Source organism: Haemorhous mexicanus, chromosome 11, assembly GCF_027477595.1.
Source record: "Haemorhous mexicanus isolate bHaeMex1 chromosome 11, bHaeMex1.pri, whole genome shotgun sequence".
Classification (NCBI taxonomy): domain Eukaryota; kingdom Metazoa; phylum Chordata; class Aves; order Passeriformes; family Fringillidae; genus Haemorhous; species Haemorhous mexicanus.
Window position 1 is genome coordinate 7,077,744 of NC_082351.1, and position 19,385 is coordinate 7,097,128.

The 19,385-nt window shown below is 43.2% G+C and overlaps 2 protein-coding genes across 4 annotated transcripts in view; one reads left to right on the forward strand and one right to left on the reverse strand.

Moving 5' to 3' along the window:
- Positions 1-16,597, forward strand: part of CENPP (centromere protein P) — a 113,971-nt gene extending 97,374 nt beyond the window's left edge. The window contains exons 7-9 of the mRNA XM_059856184.1: positions 13,665-13,744; positions 15,389-15,480; positions 15,727-16,597. Coding sequence (XP_059712167.1) covers positions 13,665-13,744; positions 15,389-15,480; positions 15,727-15,848 — 294 coding nt within the window. The 3' untranslated portion in view covers positions 15,849-16,597. The remainder of the gene's footprint in view (positions 1-13,664; positions 13,745-15,388; positions 15,481-15,726) is intronic.
- IPPK (inositol-pentakisphosphate 2-kinase) overlaps positions 15,904-19,385 on the reverse strand; it is a 29,804-nt gene continuing 26,322 nt past the window's right edge. For all 3 annotated transcript variants that reach the window (XM_059856175.1, XM_059856177.1, XM_059856176.1), the window contains exon 13: positions 15,904-19,061. In XM_059856175.1, coding sequence (XP_059712158.1) covers positions 18,836-19,061 — 226 coding nt within the window. In that variant the 3' untranslated portion in view covers positions 15,904-18,835. The remainder of the gene's footprint in view (positions 19,062-19,385) is intronic.

Below are 19,385 nucleotides of genomic sequence, written 5' to 3' on the forward strand. Positions count from 1 at the left end.
CATGAAAAGGGCATTGCACCTTCCTGCAATGAGCAGGAACACTTGAAAATTGTAGGAGCTGTTAAAGAGTGGCCTGTGGCTGCCTGGTATCAAGAAGGTTTAGGATTTTTAATTTGAAAAAAAAAAGGTGTATGAAAATGGACATCATCTGCTGCCTTTCAGTAAGATTTAAATCTGTGTAAGATTACTAATTAGATTGGCTTTAATATTGTTATTTACAGCAGAAATTTCCACATAAACTTGCCTGTCATAATAACTAAAGAAAAAATGCTGTATATTCTGCTAAAAGTTCAGACTAGGATGGCAGATTTTTTCAGACATGCAGAGTTCAGGTAGTTTCTGTGTGAGTGCAAACACTGCTGTGTCCTCAGGGACCTGATATTGACTGGTTTTATGGGAATGGTTCATCCAAAAGTGCAGAGCAAGCTGACCATCTCTGCTTCATCTGCAGTTTGTGTTATGCCTGTCCATCCCATGGCCAGTTGTTGGAATGAGCTGTGCCATGGGAGTGCTTTGGTCTGTTAAGATGCCTCAATGTAGAATTGTGTCCTTTGAGGAGAGAAGAGGCAGACTAAACAGCAGTGAAAAATAATTAGAATAACTTTTTATTATTTATATCTTAGGGCAAACTGCCACTGTTGGTTTGTGTCTTGAGCAAGAGCCATGGGATGTGAGAAATGGCTGTGCAAGGCTGGAGCCTCTGGCATGGATTCTTCTCTTTTCCTCTCACAACAAGAACTATTAGTGTACAATAATACTGTTGTTGTTTTCCTTTTTTATCAATTTTGCTTCTTTCTGTAGGGGGCAATGGAGGGAGGAAAAACATTCACTACTGTGCCCCTGTTCTAAACTCAGAGGAGGTCAAATTAATGTCTAAGTTAACAGCATTGTGATGCTGAGTGGAGCTTATAGATTTTTATCTTCTGTTTGAAAGGCCACTTGAACACATGGAGAATGGTGAAACGGGAGGAATAACTTCTGTTTCTCAAAAGCCTTCAAGGTGCCTGCACTGTAATATCTTTGTCATCAGAGAAAGCCAGCAGGCTGAAGGAATAGAAGGAGGTGATCTTGAAAATAAAACTCATTAGGCCAACTTAAGTAGAGAAAGTATGAAGAGTCCAGAGTGCTCTGTAAGTATGAAGAGTACAGAGAAAGAAGAGTTGAAATGTCTGTTTATGGTCCCAGCATACAGAGACCATGGAACTCAGTTCTGTATCATCCCCTTCAGAAATGGAATCTTTTATGTGCAGAGTGGCCAGACCAAGAGGGATGGGAGCAGGAACTGCCTTCACTGAGGCAGTGGATGACAGGAGCAGCCTGGCTGAGCAGAGCAGAGGAAATCAAGAGTTCACTTCAGCCAGCCCTGACCATTTCTGTGTTGCAGGAATCTCCTCCCCACCTTTCACCTGGCTGCACTCAGGAGCTCAGGCAGGCCAGCGAGTCCAGCCTGCTGCTGGGAGCAGGGCAAGGGGCCAGAGCAGGGCTTTGTCCTGCTGGTTGGAAAGGCAGCAAGGAGAGAGGCAGCTCCTCTTGGCTGCCCAGATCTTATTATTTGCTTTACCTCCTATTCCTTTATTCCCTTTCAACCTCACAAGTTCTTTTCTCAGCCATTTCAAAATACTCAGCTGAGGTTTACAGCTTCCCTACTGACTCCATTTTGCAGACTTATACCTTTATTTAATAATTACAATCTGGTTGTCCTACCCTTTTTTCCATGAGCATCAAAGGAAAACTGATAGTCCCCATCCTTCCTTTTTACCTCTGCAATATTCTGCCTTTGCATGTTACAGCCTGCTATGGGGCACTACAGGGCAGTGGCCACCTGCATATTCCTTTTCTTGTCTCTGTCCTGAAACCCTTTGTGGTATCTCCCTTGTGGTGCCATAGGTGAGCAGTACCCATATGCAGACTGATATTTTATGTGCTTGCAAAATATCCATTTCCTTGGGAGGAACCCCAGACATTGGTACCCAGTACCATCTCTCACCTGGCACCAAGAGTGCATTCTATAGATTTAAATGTTCCACAGTCATCCTTATTTTTAACAGCTTTCTCTCACATTATATCATAAAAAGATATTTTAATTATGCCTCCTGGCTTGGTGGGTTATTTACAGAAGGGCTGTGTTGAAGTTGGATCTGTTATTTAATTACAACATTGATCAAAATATCATTTCTGTGAGTCAAAAAAACACATCCACATTCAGGAATGTGAGGTTGTTTCTGCTTTGTTCAAGAATTGGAATAAAAAGAGACAACTGAAAATTACAGCAGCAGTTTTTTAACCTTCCAATGAAATATAAGAAAGGAATGACAATTTTAAATTGCTTTACTCTTTGTTGTCGTGATGAATCCATGCAGTTGCTGACTGGTTTTGATCAGAGACAAAGACAGAATCCTAAACTTTGCAATTACTTATGTGGTTTATTCTTTTTAACATCAAACACACAAGTTTATAGTTGGAAAAAAGTAGCAATGGGGAAAAAATTTTCTGACTGTTAAAGTCAGCACAAAACATGAGATGGGGAATTTGGGATTGGCAGTAGAGTGCATTTCTGAAACCTGTACCAGTTGCTGCATTCCTTCTGCAGTCAGTGGTCACGAATATCCTTATGGAAAAAAATACAGGAAAAGATGAAATACTGCTGGTAAACCTTGAGATATTAAACACAGATTTCCTTCACATATTTACAAATATTAACAATACATTGCAAAAAGCATGGGGTACATCGTTAGGTGGGAATAAACCTAAAATTGCAATGGGAAATGTGTGTGGCTGGGAGGTATTTATGTTTTAAAAAGCTTAATTTTCAACTGTAACTGCATCCTAATTCCAGTTCTTTACTGCAGTGAACAGAATATTAATATTCATTAGTACAACTTTCTGAGGACACTCATTATTGCCACAACTCGTTGCCTCTTGGATAGGTTTCTGTTCAATCCCACAGCACCAGTTTTAATTTGTGGTATGTTTTTTCACATTGTATCTGAAATGCCAGTGACCAGACAGATGAAGTAATTTGTAAAGCCTTTCTTCAGAGCTACCTGAACTTTAAGCTTTTGCATATTGCCTCTCTGTGCATTAGTGAAGAAATGTAGTGGAATCTCTGTTATGTCATTACCTGCAGCTGTTCCTGTGGTGGTCCAAAGCAAGGTGCCCACCTACCTTGAATAAATACAGCTTTCACCCCCTGGCCATTGTAAGGAAACAGGGAAGATTTCCCCTGTCCTTCTGCCTTTCTGTCAAATAACATCACTTCTTTTTTGGGGTTCAAATGGTGACACTTCCCTGTGTGTTGGGTAGTTCTATTTCAGCCATGTGCTGACTCATGGTTTTCCAAAATACTCAACTCAGCACATCCTCTGTGTGTCTGAAGCAGCACAAAGAGCTCAGCCTGGGGCTTGGTTCCCTCCTGTGCCAGTAATGAGCATTGTTACTCATCAATAGAACTTGGAGGTTTCCAACTTTTTTCTGAAATAATTGTTTTTGCAGCAGTTGTTCAGTTTCCAGCATGAGCCATAAGCCTCCTGTAGGTTTTCATTGATGTCCTTGCTTCTCATACCCAGTTCCAATTCTTCAAAAGGCAACTACATCCCACCAGAACAAAGGGACAGTGTTTCTCTTAAATAAAAATTGGGCCATAGTGAACAGATAGAAAATTCTGGTTTAAATAACTATATCTAGAAATATGTCATTTATATATATAGGAAACACTGAAAAAATTAAATGGAGATAAGTCTGCATTTAAAATGTATTAATTATAGAAAATAAGAGTATGTAATTATTCTAGTGGTCTTTCTCTACTTGTTTGCCCTTCTCATCTGGTTTCCATTTTCTTCCTCGTGCTTGGTTGCACTTTCCATTTCCATATAAAACACTATGTACTTCTCTAAAAAGTGAATATATCTTTTCTTAAGCTTCTCTTGTGCACTGTTTCCATCTCAGACTGTGTCAGAACTGACATGTGAAAATTGAGCTTGATCTTACAGATAAAGCTGGTGGTTTGAAATGTCAACAGGGAGACAGGGTTGGGTTCCTGTGACTGGCTGCTGATATCCCTGTTGTTTGGGGCCTCAGATGTTTTCCCCTTGGTTTTAAATTTAAGCAGGAATTAGTAACAGGATGCCTGTCCACTGAGACACTGTCTCAGGAAGGAGATGTAAGCTGAGGACACAAATATTTTGAAGCATTTTAGTCAAAATTCAGGATTTGTTGGCAGCTGGGACAAGAAGACACTTTGAGGACAACAACAAAGTTTGCTTGTGGTTTCCTCTTAGATGTAAAAATTAGTTGTCTTTGCCTGTTGATTCATGTTTTTCCCATTACAAACAGTAGCATCAAATGGTTTGTTTGGGTGAATTAGTGGACAATGACAAAAATGATTTGTACAGCAGTTCTGCAGTGAGAGTCTGAAGGGGCAGAATGGCAGGATAAATGTGTGTGTGTACAGATATCTGATTTTTTAATTTAACTCTTAATACCATATCAGTATTTTTGATTATCACCTTTCTGGAGATATATCATTCCAGAGTGCACAAAATTCAGAATTGACTGCAAGTGAAAAGCACCCATTAAGTGATTAATTATGTTTGCTTTATGGTCTAATGGGTGTTTGTGGCCAAGCTTTGGCCACTCCAAACAAACAGGAGTTGTGTATCTCCTGACACTCCAGCACAGTTCCCCCTGTGTCATCTTCCAGGAGGGAAATGTTAAAAACAAACAAAAAAGACCTCTGAGCAGGTTATGTTTTTCTGGATGTCTGTGTAGGGTTTATAAACATGCCTTGTTGAAGGAGAACATTGGTGTGGTTTGGTTTTTTTCCCAGGGTCAGACAGACTTTGCCAATCATTTTATTATGATTTCTCTCTGTTCTTCACATTAAATGCTGTGTGTTCCCTTTCCTTTGGGAGCTGGAGGAATCATCAAATGGCTGGAGAACAAATAGAGTTATTTCTGAAGCACTGGGTTCTGTTTCATGATACAGGATGAGGAGAAGTTTGGGGTTGGGGACAGAGATGGGTTCCCTTGTAATTCCTGTTGTACCAACACATCCCATGTGCTAGACAATCCCAGCTTCCCTCTTGGACTGGCCCTGTGGAAATGCTTGCACAGGCTTTGATGTCAATGATCCTTGTGAGTCCCAGCCCAGGATATTGTACTTTTCTATGATTTATTTGCTATTTTTTCTGTATTTCATGGCCTTTGCTCCTATTACACAACGTGAATTGTCCAAGGTGGAATAAACTGATTTTGTTTTATAAGGTCCATTCCCAGTGAGTACTTGGGGAACTGAATGTTATGGTGTTTTTGTCTCATGGGAATTAGCAGGAAAGATCCTGGGAGTTAATAAGGATTGAACAGTTAGACAATAATTCTGAATTCATAGGGATATGCTAGAGATCAGAAATGTGATTTTGGAGGTCTAAGAGCTGTACAGCTACAATTGGAATTATTTTAAGAGGTTTTAGGAGGCACAAATATGTGCATAGTCTAGACAGTGCTTCTTCTGCACTGGCAGGGGCAGTGCAAGAAATGCTAATGCAGGAGCAGAGTCCAAAACAGGGAGGGGGGAAAGTAGGAAAAGCCAAAGGTGAAGAATATGCTGGAGGCCTCAGATGTTAGAGCTCAGTGTGTTTGGGAAGAGTCATCCAGAGGTCTTTCTGCAGTGGAAAAAAGGGATATTGAAGTAATCCAGAACTCCATTTTAAACGTTATGGTGCTTGCCTTTCTCCTGGAGTTTTCCATGGGATTGTCTGGAAATCCCTTATAGTTCCTGCTGTGGGACTCAGCCTGGCTTTGGGAATGGAGACTGAGTGTTACAGCCTTGTTTTTTACATGAGCTGGGGGTAACTCCATGTTTAAATTCTGGGAATGCAAATCTTCCTTCTGTCTGTTGCTTTAATTTCCTTTTTCTTGAGCAATTTTTACTCAAGAGGGTTGAGGGCTCCTTCCTCAGATCTTTCTGTGTCTAGGCTGGGAAGGCTAGACTGGGATCTTTCTGTGGCTAGGCTGGGAAAGGTTGGTGCTCCAGGATCCAGGCTGCAGCAGGCATTATTCCACAGCTTTTAAGACCAATCTCCTGCTTTGTACACAAGGAAAACTTTAAACATTCACCACGTTTGCACGCAGGAATGCTTGAATCACTTTACTTCCTTTGAGCTTAAAAACACAGGAGAACTGAACTGATTGCTTGGGAAACTGAAGAAGGAAAAGGAGAAAGTTCTAATATTAAAAAACTTGCCTTTCAACTGGGCTTCTACCAGAACAAAACATATTGTCACCAACAGTTTTGAAATGATTCTGCAAGGCCAGCAATTGAAATTCAAATTATGAAATGCCTGAAGTTTGCATTGAGAGTGAATGAAATGCACTGGCAGCTGCACTGGCATTGTCAGTGAGTGCTCTTTGTGTTCTTGCAGTACCTAAGCAATGAAACAAATATTTATCCACATGCATCACACAGCATTCCTGGGCAGTGCAGCTTTGGCCTTTATAAACCAAATAAGGTGGAGCACAAGGAGATGTTTTTGCCTGGCAGCTGCCTGTGATTTCTCCTCCTGGATACACTAAAGAATTCTCCTTGCTGCCCTAAATTCTTTTCTACTCACCAGTACACAGCTATTTGAGTCAAAATCTAATTTGTTGTGAGAGATTTGGTCAAAACTATAACAAAGTTTGCACACATACAGTGCTATAGGTTTTCAGTGTTCCTTATTTTTGCTTCTGTTTTGTATTTTTGGGGAGGTTTTGCAGCTTTCTTGTGGAAGTCATTCAGTAGATCAAAGTTTGAGGATAGTTGACCAATTTTGCAAGCCTGTTATTTAGCAGTGGATTGACAACTTTACACTCTCACACATGCAATAATTATAAATTGGTGAATCTCTTCTTGCAGATATTTGTGTCTTCTCGAGAATATTTCCTGTGTCCCTCTTGTTTGTGCTAAGGATGTGTTTGGAAATCTGAAATGTCCTGTTGTTGACAGCCAGATCTGAAGGACTGTGTTTGGGTATGATGGGAAAGGAATTCACTGGGTTCAAAGCTTCCAGGGGATTTCAGCTGGACCCGTTCCTGCTCTTGTTGATAGCAACAGGCACTTCAGCACTGCCTGTTAATATTTATTTTCACATAAGCAGCTGAGAATTGTAAATAACCAGACAAATGAAAGCTACTGGGTGGCAAATTTCTGTGGAGTCTGTCCAAAATATAATGCTTCGTAGAGCCATTAAAAGAGGATGGATGTCTCGTGGGATTATTTCAGTGTGTCTGCAGTATATGCTTTATAGGAAATAAAGGCCTATAGGTAAAGCTTCACTTTTTACCTAATGCAGATGTTAAACCTTTTTAAAGCTCAGGAGGAATAACAGAAATACTGCAGAGGTATTTGTGAAAGGAGGATGCCCGTGGACATAGGTGTGTGTGTGTTAAAGGAAAAATCTGATTTTCTGGAGGCTGGTGGGTGATTGTTGTTCAGGAGGATCTCTGCTATTCCTCACTGATAGCAAATCCAGGTGGAGCTAAAACTGGAGCACAGCTTTCTTGGAGTGCCAGTCCCACAGGAGGTGTTGGGGCTGTTTTGTGGCAGCCCAGGTTCCTCCTGTGTGCAGTGAAGGGCAGGGCAGAGCTGCTCCTTAGACACCAGCAGGATAGCACAGGCAGATTTTGGCCAAACCCCTCTGCTGTGGGACAGTTTGCTCTAAGTGATAGACTGACCTCTCCATCAATTTAGAGCTCCTGGTGAGAAATGAAAATGGCATTTTGGACCTTCCAGGTGGGTCTGTGGACGTATCTCTCCTTACCAGGTAAGATAAATTTGCCCACATAGAAGCAAATAACTCTTCAGACCTTCAAGAAAGATTAAAAAACCACAGCAGTAAATGATGAACATAAACTGAGTACCTTGTCTAAAAACTTTCTTTAATCACACTTTTGAAAAGGTAAATGTCTAACCTTGAGCTAATTTAGATGAACTAGATGTTCTTCATTGTGTCCTATGGTTTATTTTTTAAATTAATCTGCCTACTTGGGAAAAAACACAGTGTTAGAGCCAAGTCATTAACTAAATTCAGATGTTTTTATTTAGATGATGTTTAAATTGTGCTGTTTGGGTGAGCTTGATAATGTAAACTACAAAAGCAAGTTGGGCCACATTTAATAATCAACTTTTGTGTGGTATTTTGAATCCAAGTTGCTTTGTCCAATTCTGGATCATTTATTGAAACTTCAAAAAGACTTGGAGAGAATCTTGCAGCAACTTTTTTACAGAAAAAAAATAAAGATCTATGAGGTATCTTGCTTCTGTTGTAATGGAAGAAAACACAAACTTGGCTTAATTTCTCTCCTACAAATGCCTTTCCTGCAGTCTACTTCCTTCAGATTATTGAAAATTTGGCTCACAATTCTTTCTTCATGAATTGTTGGTGCTTCATGCTGCTCTGCAATATGACATCTTTTTTCCTTCCATAATTTTTCATCTCTGTATTGTCCCTGGCTGCTCATCGTCTCTTGCTAAATTGGACATCTCTGCTACTTCCACACGGTGCCGTTCATGCAGTTTATCATCAAGAAATATTTAATTACACCTAGCTGCAGAGGGAGGGCAGGGGACTCAAAACACAACAGAATGAAAACTAATAAAATTGTGGAGGAAGAACAGAACTGCTGAGCTCTGCTTTCTGGGTTTTCTGGGTATTTCTCCCAAAATAAATGGCACGGGGCAGTGTCAGTCTCTCCCTCAACATCCCAGCGAGTTCCTGTGCCCTGGGCTTGGAGCTGGGCCAGGGCCTGCCTCCACTGCCAGCTCAGTGTTAAGACAGTGTCTTTTAAAATTTAAATAAAATGCCAGAAAAACCCAAGAATTTTAAGCTGGAAAAATGTAGGGCTTAAAACGTTCATAAACTAGTGGAGATCTTTTACCTTGACAATTTTAAAGAGAAATACTGGAGAGAAGATTTGTCTCTTGCCCAGCAAGAAAAAAATTGAAAAAAAAAGCATCTGCAGCCTCTGTGTTCCCTGTTTATTATCTACCCCTTCCTGTTCTTCCTGAGGTTTCATGTTCATTTAATTCTATTTTTCCTCACAAAAATAAACTTCTAGTATGTGTTTTAATTTATTCCCAGTCTGCTGTAATTAAGTTGCAGATAAACACATGGTTGCCATATGACAAAGTGATATTGAAAGGAAATGAGACACAGAATTTTGTGTACTCAGGCCTTGGTTATGCTGGGTTGGCTCTTCTGTAGACCTACAGCCTAGATCCAATTAGGAAAAATACAAAATTATGGAAAATTATTGGTCATATTGTGAGCATAGTGACAAACTGAATCACGTAAACTCATGGGGAGTCTAGCACGAAAAATAATAATGTTATGGAAATATGGAAGGAGGAAAATAAGTGGCAATGGAAATAGAGCAGGGGCCAAAAAAGAGAAGCTGTAATCAAGGGAAGAGAAAAGGAAAGAACAAAGCAGAGGGATTTCACTGGCAGTGAGCACAGGCCCTGGATTTGGGGTGGTCAGTGGTTTCAGGTACGTGTGCAGGGCTGATCTACAGGAGGCACCTGCAAGATTGGATCTTGGCAAAGGGATCAAGGACTCAAGTCACAGATCTGGGCAGGTCTGAAACCAGGGGGGTGCTGAGCACTTTTTATCCAAGTGACCAACTTGGATCCTGAGCTTGGGAGAGATTCTGGTCAATGTTTGCAAAGATTTGCCCTGTCCAGGGTGACATTCAGACTGTTATTTATAGAATCCCAGGATGGCTGGGGTGGAAGGGACCTTTAAAGACCCTCTCATCCCACTGTCCCAGGTTGCTCCAAGCCCCATCCAGCCTGGCCTTGGACACTTCCAGGGATCCAGGGGCCACAGCTGCTCTGGGCACCCTGTGCCAGGGGCTCCCCACCCTCACAGGGAACGATTCCTTCCCAATGCCCCATCTATCCCTGCCCTCTGGCAGTGGGAAGGAGTTCCCTGCTCTCCTGTCACTACCTGCCATTGTCAGACCTTCTTATAGACCCTCAAATCTCCTCCCAAAATTCTCCTTTCCTCTTCTAAAAAGTGAGACTTGCATACTGGTTGTGTCGCTTGTGATTTTAGTTTTAAAAGCAGAGGACTGAGCCTGGCTGAGCATGGGGGGTGGGCTGGGACTGCCACGGGGACAAAACCACTTCATCATTTTGGACAAAACCACTCTGACCTTGTGCTCTTCTCATCCTTGGTTCCGCTGGCGCCGGAGGTTTGGGTGATTGGCATCACAGGGATCACCAGCAGGACTGGTTTGCTTGAGGAACTTTCCCTCAAGATGGGAAGATGGGAGCTGTATTTATTCTGAGACTTAATTACGAGTGGTGAGTCTTCATAAATCCATTCTGAAAATACAGTGTTTCTGTGGGGTGTAATTTAGTTGAAGGGTTCTTGGTTACAGTTCCTTTAGTTGCACAAAGTGAGAAACTTCCATGTTTTAAATGTGCCTTTATTGCTTTAGTGAAATCCATTTTAAAAATTCCTGGTGTTATGGCTGGGTTGGGATTTGAGGTCTTGGTGCTCCCAGCCGTGTGTGATTTCAGTGGGTGATATTGTGGCCTTAGCTGAGCAAACCATACAGAGAAATCACCCAAATGACAGCCCAGACAGAGCCTCCTGGGCAGGTTTAGAAATTGCTTCTCTCTGTAGAGGAGCTCGTGGTACCATAACCCTTTATATACATCCTTCTTCCAGAACAGCAAGTTCAGAATTAGCAGTACAAGGGAGTTGTTGTTCCAGCTGGGAGCAGTCGTGTGTTTTCTTCCTAAGCGGGACAGAAGCAAATTTATCTGCTTTTATCTGGCATCTCTCTTGCCAATTTTGCTTTGTATTTGTAGCTACAGCTTTTAAGCTGAACTCATTTATAACATTTTCCTTAGCAGAGATTTTGTGTGCAAAAAATTGCAGTGCAGCTGCAGAATAATGTATTTTGTTGAGCAATAGCTGCTACAAGTGTATTCCCCGGGATGGCTCCGTGTGTGTGTAAAATCTGTCATGGGAGCAGGGCAAAGCTGTGCATTCCATCACCACGGTCCCTTTGTGGTTTGAGACTGTTCCTGTTTGAGACAAAAGTTCCCATAAGATTCCCTGCTTGGACTCCTGAAGGAGCTGGAAAAGCAATTTCCGTCTAGGAGTAATAATAGCTTGGACTTTTGGTTTTGATCATAAGCTGACATTTAAAAGTCATCTGAGGAAAGATATTTCTTGATGAAAGTCAGGTTTTGCTTGATGCAGTTGAGGCTGATCCTTCCCATCTGCTGTCACGTCCTTGATGGATCTCTTTCCCTGGCCTCGGGCCTGGTTTACGAGATCCCTCAGGAGTTCCTGACTTCCCCCAGAGACCTTTCAGTGGCTCAGCTCTTTCTGTTACTCTGGTTTTATTGCTCAGCTTTTCTTTTCCTCAAGGAAAACTTGGAAAGTTGCTCAGCAGAGAAGATGAGGTGGTAATGTGGTACCCACAGAGTGTTTGGAATTGGGGATCTGCCCGTGCTCACCCTGTGCCTGGCTGTTCGGTCACCTGCCAGATCCCCACATGTTTAACTGTGGGACTCAGAGCCTGTGTTCAGTATTTGCTGTGTGGAATTGGAGGCAGAGTGCGTGACTGCATTTCCCAGAGTTCATTCCTGGAACTGTCAGTGTTGAAGGTTGCTGCTGGATGCTGGGTGTGGTAGCTTTGCTTCCTGCCCCCATGGGTGTTGGTGGAAGGTGGGAATGGCAGCTGGGATCCTCGCACAGATCTGGGCCAGGGCTGCCTCAGCCACTGCCAGGGCTTGGGTTATAGCAAACAGGGATGTAGGTATTTGTGGTTTGGCTTTTTGTGTGTTTTGTAGATAGCTAAAATATTACCTTTTCCACTGAAAGCTGGATTTTATCCCAAATCCTGTGAATTTCACACAGGATTCAGGTTGGTTGCCAGAACCCCGGCACTGAGGGAAGGTACAGCAGGGCCCTTGCTGTGTGCAGAACTCACTGGAGCTCCCTCTCCCAGGAACAGGGAAGCTCTGCCACAGAAAATCATTCACTGGGCTTTCCTTGAGTTGCCTCTGGCTTCCATAGAACATAAATATTTCCCCCCAAGCTTTGTGTCAGCTGCACAGGAGCTCCTGAGACAGCGCTGGGAGCATTTCATTTTGTTTTGGCCATTGTAACTCTTATCTGGTTCCTCTGATCTGTTTTGTCTGGTGATTGCCAATGTCTGGGTGTGGGTGGATGAAGTGTGACTCGGTGTTTAGCTACATGATACTCAGGATCCCTTGTAAATGAGGGATGCATGAGCTAAGTTCCAGGTAGAAGCTACTCCTGCATTTCCAGTATCTACAGCTTGGAGCTAAAGGATCCCTGGATCCTCCCAGGCCCCTGACACCAGGCAAGGAGAGGCTCATGATGGAAATCAGGCATGGGTTATTGAGGAGAACTTGGTTTGTTATCAAAGGGCCATAATTCCACAGGGAGTAAAGCTGGAATAGGATCCCTGCTCTGCTGGATGAGTGACCTTTGATCAGCCACACTCCTAACACTGGAACTGCCCTGCTCAGTGTCCTCCCTTCGGTGTCTGTGTTCCCAGGACAGATCGTGGTTGTTATCCTCACAGTAAATACTGGATACTGGGTAGAAATTAAAATGAGCAAATTCCATGTGCTCTATGTCATTTGGCATCCTGCACAGTCCCCCTTCAGTTTGTCAGAAATTCCTAAACCAGAGCAAGGTCACATCTGGTAGCAATTTTGCTCTGCCAGATGAGGCGTAATCCCATAAAACCCAACTCATTTTCTCCAGTGCTGCTCAAAGCTGAGCTCTCCTGCTCCTTTTCCATAAGACCTGCTGCTTGTACTGGGAGCTCTGTGGAATGATTCAGGCTGGGAGACTTTTCACACTTTATAAACTGCAAGGTTTGGAACACAACTTTGTGTCCAGCACACGAGGCAGGACAAGCAGCACAGCCCTGGAGTCTGTGGCTCCATTCTGTTTCCTTTTCCAGCAGCAGTCCCTGCAGGATGCTGTTCCTTGGTGCTGGGTGCCTGTGCCTGCCCTCATTCTCTGGGTACCTCATTCAGCCTGGCACCTGCAGCACCCATACAGAGCTGGGAGTGCTTTTAAAAGAGCTCTAAACTTCTGAGGCGCTCACGAGACACAGGCAGCACATCAGATGGACTAACAAAGTCATGGAGCAACCATCAACCTCTGCACATTGTAGTAACTGAAAAGAAATCTCAGAAACATGGAATTTTTATAGGAGCCAGTATTTTCATGGTCGATCATGTTGCTGTTGTCCCATTTGTTGCTAACATTGGTTATTTTGGTATTTCATTGGCTTAATTACTCTTTCAAAGCCTTGTGTGGAGCTTGGTGCCCATCTCAAACCAGAGAGTACCAGTGACCTTTCATCACTCACAGAGCAGGGGGGTGACATGGTGATGTATTTAATAAGGTGTTATTAAATCCAATTAACAAACTTAGTCAAAATAAAACTTTTCTTTCAAGATTTCCTGGGTTTTATGTAAGGATCTTTAAAAAAAGAAGCCAACAGGTCAGAATTTCAGAGAATGAATATTGCTTCTCTTAGCTTAGTGCAATCCACTGTGGCTGGGTAGGAACCACTGTATCTGCTGTGATTTTTGTGAACCAATTGAACCTTCTTGTTCACAGGCCAAGTATCCTGACATTGTGTCCCTTCCAGAAGGACTGCTGGGAGATTTCATAATTCTAAGGAACCCCAAAGTTTCTGGGTAAGGCAATAAATGCATTTCTGTATTTACACAAGTGAGGGATTGTACAGGCTGGGCAGCAGCCTTGTGCTGTAGCTCTGGGCTCCTTCTGTGGCAGGAGGTGCAGGGATCCCAGTCCCACCCAGCAAAGCCCAGTTCCTTGCCATTAAAGAACAGAAAGAAAAGGGCATTTACTGTGCAATGGAAGCAAAGCAGCTGTGGCTCTACTTTTCCATTGTTTTAGAAGGAAATCAGTTAGATGAGGGAATTATTACCTACCAGGCACATGGGATTTGTTTGTCCTCCCCATGAGAGATGTTCCAGTACAGTTGGGATTTTCAGCAGGGGAAAAAAAAATCCTTACAGTTAAATGGTGTAACTATCAGTGTCAGGAATTCTGTAGGGGCCATGAAAAGCAACTATTTTGTGACAGGATCAGACCATTCCCTTCTCCTGTTATACCTTGCTTTAACATGTTTTTATTGACATGGAAATAAGGCACAGCTCCCTTTATTATGGTTTGTGTGTAGAACTAGCAAACAAACCCTAATAAATGATGCTGCTTCATTCAGCCAAACTTGCCCTTTAAAACTAAATGCTTTAATTTGGGGATGCAGGAATGAATTGTTCCTAAACTATCCCCCACAGGGTAGAACTTGCTTTATTTTACAGATTCTCCTCTGGTGCCAGGTGCCAATCCCATTACCCTCATTCCCTCTCACCCACAGTCATGAAACACAGGAATAGAAAAGTCATTTCAGTGGCTTGGTAGAAAACAGAATGGCATAGAAATTTGTTTGCAAAATCCCAGAACAAGCTGTGCACAAATTCCCAAAGGATTTGTAAAAATGAAGTGGCAAAAGGCTGACAAATCACATTGGAAGGAAACTCTTAGAGTCATGATGGGTTGAACACCACTGAGAAAGGGACATTGCTCCTCTCAGTGACTCAGTGTGCAGAGCAGCCTTGGATTAGGAAAGCCTTTCCTCCATAAGGGAGGTGAGAGTTGGAGGGAACAAAGGGAGCTGTAAAGCAGCAGCTCTGCTGTGGATGGTGTTCTGGACTCAGCTCCTGCCTCACTGTTCCCTTGGGATGGTGCAGTGATCCCATCCCCCTGGGAAAGCTGGGAATCATGACTGGCCTTGCACAACCACCAACACTATTCCAGAAGAAGTAACAATGTTGTTCAGCTTTATTTTTTTTAAATTAAAAGAACTGCAGGAAGGCAGTGTAGGCCTTGGACAGATGTCTACCTGCCATTAGTCTGAAAAGGCCATGAATAGCTGGGCAGCCCTTATTCCAAACCCAGCACATCCCCATTTATGCCAAGACTTCTGAAACAAGTTTCCTGTTCTCAGCACCTGATCCTGAGTGTAGATATTAGATGAGGGATAGAGTCAGGGGACACTCCGTGCTCTCTCCCCTTTGCTTTCCTCTCACTTTTACCGCACTGTGCAAATCTGGATGGAGGCAGAGCCTTTCCTTGGCATTGGATTGATGTGCTCCTGCTTCCTGAATCCAGAGATGGTTCATTGCAATATGTGAGGTGAATTTTGTTGCAGAGCACGAGGTTGAACTTTGTGACTGCTGCACTTTTGGCTCTGAAGGAACCTCAGAGCCAGCAGCTGGTTAACCTGAACGGCCTTTGCTGTGCACCTGGTACAGGTTTGAATTGGTGATTGTCTGGAAGATCCATCTTGATGAAGAAGGGACCACTACACCTGTCCTGGACCTGCTGCCCAAAGTACCAGAGCAAGGTAATCCCAATCACTTCAGGGACTGTTCCTGAACTGCCAGGCCCTGGTTTTGGCCATGGAACTCCAGCTCCCAGAGTCCTGCCACACAAACCCACCCCAAGTCAGCAGCAGCTGACACTTCACCTCCTGTGCAGTCTCCAGGGGCTCAGAGGCCCTGTCTGCCTGCAGGCACCCTGCTTTACCCACCTGCTGCCAGCCCTGCTCCACTCTGGGCTAATAACCTGCACCGCTGTGTTTCTCCTGCAGTCCTGGAGCAGAGGATGAGGAGTGTGGAGAGCATCCCTGGCAGCTTCCGCAGCGCGCTCCGGCTCTTCGGCATCGAGGCAGCCATCGAGAACCTGATCAAAGTGCTGGGCTCAGCAAAATGAATGCCAGCATTACTTACTCCAGGTAGCAATTTCAAAAGTAGTTTTAATTAAGATATTGTGTTACACAGTCTGTAATTTTATTGAATATAAACATTAAGTTATTTTCCATTTAGAAACCATACTCATAAAACATGCTATCTGTACAATTATGGCACGTTATATATAAATTGTCATGACATGAAAATAAATACAGCCATTTAAATACAAAAATGCCAAATAAAATAGTTACATGTACAGAGTGATTTCATTATAAATTTATCTTTCTGAATCATTAATGTACCAGAGTGGTTTATCTTCTCAACATTTTCTAGATACCTGGAAATTGTTAAAAGATCATGCACTGTCAAAATCAAGTCCATAAAAATCCAATTCATTTCACAGCTCTGTAAAGGTACAGTGATTTTAAAATGACAAAAGAACAGTAAGAGACTCCTAGAACAGAGAGTTAAATAGCTTTCTCATTAAATTAGGGTGGAAGAAGACAATTTGAAGATTTCAAAGACATACAATGCTAAAAAACCCGAAGGTAACTGTATGAAGTAACTTTGTTCCACAATGTGTGCTGAGACAGCGCGAGTCTAACCCAGAGAGGCCCACGACACCCCTGGGAACAGGTGAGCCAGTCACCTCCTGCCCACTGCAGCCCTTCCTTTGCATTTCTGACTTCCAGGAGGAAATCCTGACAACACATTACCAAAGCATCACCTTTCACACATTCAGCCCTGAAGAAATAAAACAGATCAGACAAATGTCTTGCCTCTCTTTTCACTTCCACCAGATGTGCCATGAGCCCAGCTGGGAGCTCTCAGTGTTTCCAGGAGTTCCTGTTCTGCACTAGCACTGCACCCCAACCAGACTGATGTGACTGGGAGTCAGGTGCTTCTCAGGTGGGGAATAACAGTTCCTGGAACCAAGAGCCCAAACCCAGCAGCTCTGGGCCCTCCTTTCCAAGGCCAGAGCTGCTGGAGCACAACCACCCACTCCATGCAGCAATGGGGAAAGAGGTGAAGTCTGAACTAAAGCAACAGTGTGTTCCTAATTCCATAAGTGTAATAATCCACTATTTGATCACTGCAATGGTGTCCCACTGCTCTGGTGGGTTAGGAGAAACTGACAGACCAGAGCCTGGTTTCTGCCCGACTGAGCAACACCAGAGATGGGGTTTTGATGAATGGCAGCTCTATCTTGTCAGATAAGGCAGGCTCATTTCAAGTTTGGAATCCAGTACTCAGGCACAATTCCTTCCTGCTTCTCCACTGACATGGAACTGGTTGAGCCAGTTTTGTGTAACCTTCAGGTCATCTTTAGCTCCCTCCTTCTTGCCTGAAAATGAAACTATTTGATCAGCACAGACACTGCTGTTTGCATATGAAATGTGTGTAAAGTTACAGCATAAAAACCTGGAAACTTCCCAGCTGTGCAGGGTCCTTCCTTCCTCCTCTTTCTAATAGCTGGAGGGTTTCTGGATTTATAAGGAGCTCTCCTCCTCCAGGTTTTCTTTGGGAAGAAGGGGTTATTCCTGCTGCCAGCTCACTGTACTGTTGTAGTCTCACATCTCAGGCCCTGCCCCAGAAGGGCTCCTGGCACTGGCTGCCAGCACTGCCAGCTTAGGTCTCTGGCACAGGGACAGTGGTGGCTCTGTGTTTCATATTTCTTCCTTGAGTTGTGCCAAGGTCCAGGGGCTCCTATTTTTGAATTTCAGGCAAAGTGGAACAATTCAAAGGTTACACTGAGGTCCCAATATAAATCTGTTTTTAGGACCCTGAACACCAGTACTGGTAAGCACAGGCTGTATCCAGGTAAGAGCTGTTCACTGGGGCTGGAGGAGTATCTCTGCACCTTTCAGGGGCTGTAATCCTTGTGGGAAACAGAGCTGCAGCTCTTTCTCATTGTACCCTCAGGTTTGGACATACCCTTCAGTTCCAGCTCAGCATCTTCCCCAGGGATGGCTTTGCTGCAGCACCTCCCCAGCCTCCAGCTGCACAAAGCACTGCCCAGCTGCAGCACTGACACAAGCTCACCCTGGCACAAGACTGACCCACTGCAGCTGCAGGGAAGAAAATGGGGTTCTGCCACCTTTCTCCTGTGTTATGACAGCAAAAGAGCCTGAAAGCAGCTGCTCATGCTATGCAGTGTGGGGGGCATCAGTGTAACAGTGCCAATGTTTGACACAATCTGAAAGACCTGAAATGACCTGTAAAACTCAGAACATATTCTTCTTATAGCTCAATTAAATTAGGCAAGAGCAAGCTGTGGTTTCACCTCCAATAGCAGCATATAATGTATAGAGACAATAAAAACCAGCATGGCAGGTGAGGTAAGCCCAACTATCATGTAAAACTCAAGGTTGCTTACCTTAACCCTTTGCACTTTGAACATTTTCAGAAGCTTTAGGTAGATACAAGGTGATCACACAACTTCTGGAGGCAGCCTGGTGTTCCTAGGCCATGCATTAGTACTTGAATGTTCTGCAGTGCCAGGGCAGTTCCACAGAGCAGCCAGTGCATGGTTGCATTTCCAGTGGATTAATGCTAAAGTGTTGTATAGGTTGTGCCAGAGCATTCCCTCCTTTAGAAGGGATGACGGAGACTCAGAGCACAGGCTCCAAGGTAATTCTCTTGTTAGTAATTAGGCTTTCTATGTTAGTGCAATACTTCAAGAAACCTTTAATTCTGTGCTCTTTCAATTCTAAGGAAGTAGACTTTTCAAATTAATTTGATCTGTCCTCTAGTTCCAAGGTATGGCACGTTACCTGTTCTGTCACATTAAATACATTCATTAAGGTTATCTAGCAAACATGTGGCTTAGTGCTATCCCAGGTCTCTGAGAAGGCATTACCCATTAGAAATCATTTCATAAAGCAAAAACATTCACAGCTGAAAAATGCACTGAACACAACAGAAAAGAAAAAAAAAATCACCATAACTGTATTCCAATAATCTTTCACTTTCTCATGTGTTTGAATAAAAATAACCTTGAGGGAACGGTTACACTTTATGGAGAACTAATGTGCAGTCTTCATTCTCCTTGAAGAGGTTGGACATAATTGGGTCCTCTTTGGCCTGTACATTTTTCAGGTAATAGTTGACTATTTCACCATCGAGTTTGTACTGGTGGGGGATGCTTTCATAGGGCTTCAGGTCCAGGTCCAGCACAGAAACAGAGAAGGTGAATCTGGATTTAGATGTCAGTACCACAGGTCTTTGCTCAGAGCTGGAAAATAAAACCACACTGCACATGTGAGTCACTGAAACTGGTTCAGTGACTTTGTAATTTATGTGTCCTTTTACAGGAGTGACTCTAATATTTATCTTAGACTTTTGTGAGAGCCCAAGAAAATAAACTGCAGCTAATGTAGCACTTAGGAAACTACAGCTCGAACTTTACCCGTCCTGATGGGACCTTGCTGGCACCTCTTCTTTTCATTTTCCTTTCAGCTTCCACACAGCTGAAGGCAAACATGACTCTCACCTACTGTATTTAGTAAATCTAAGTTATTTCTAGTTGGTGCATACAAAGCAACAGCCTTATTAACAG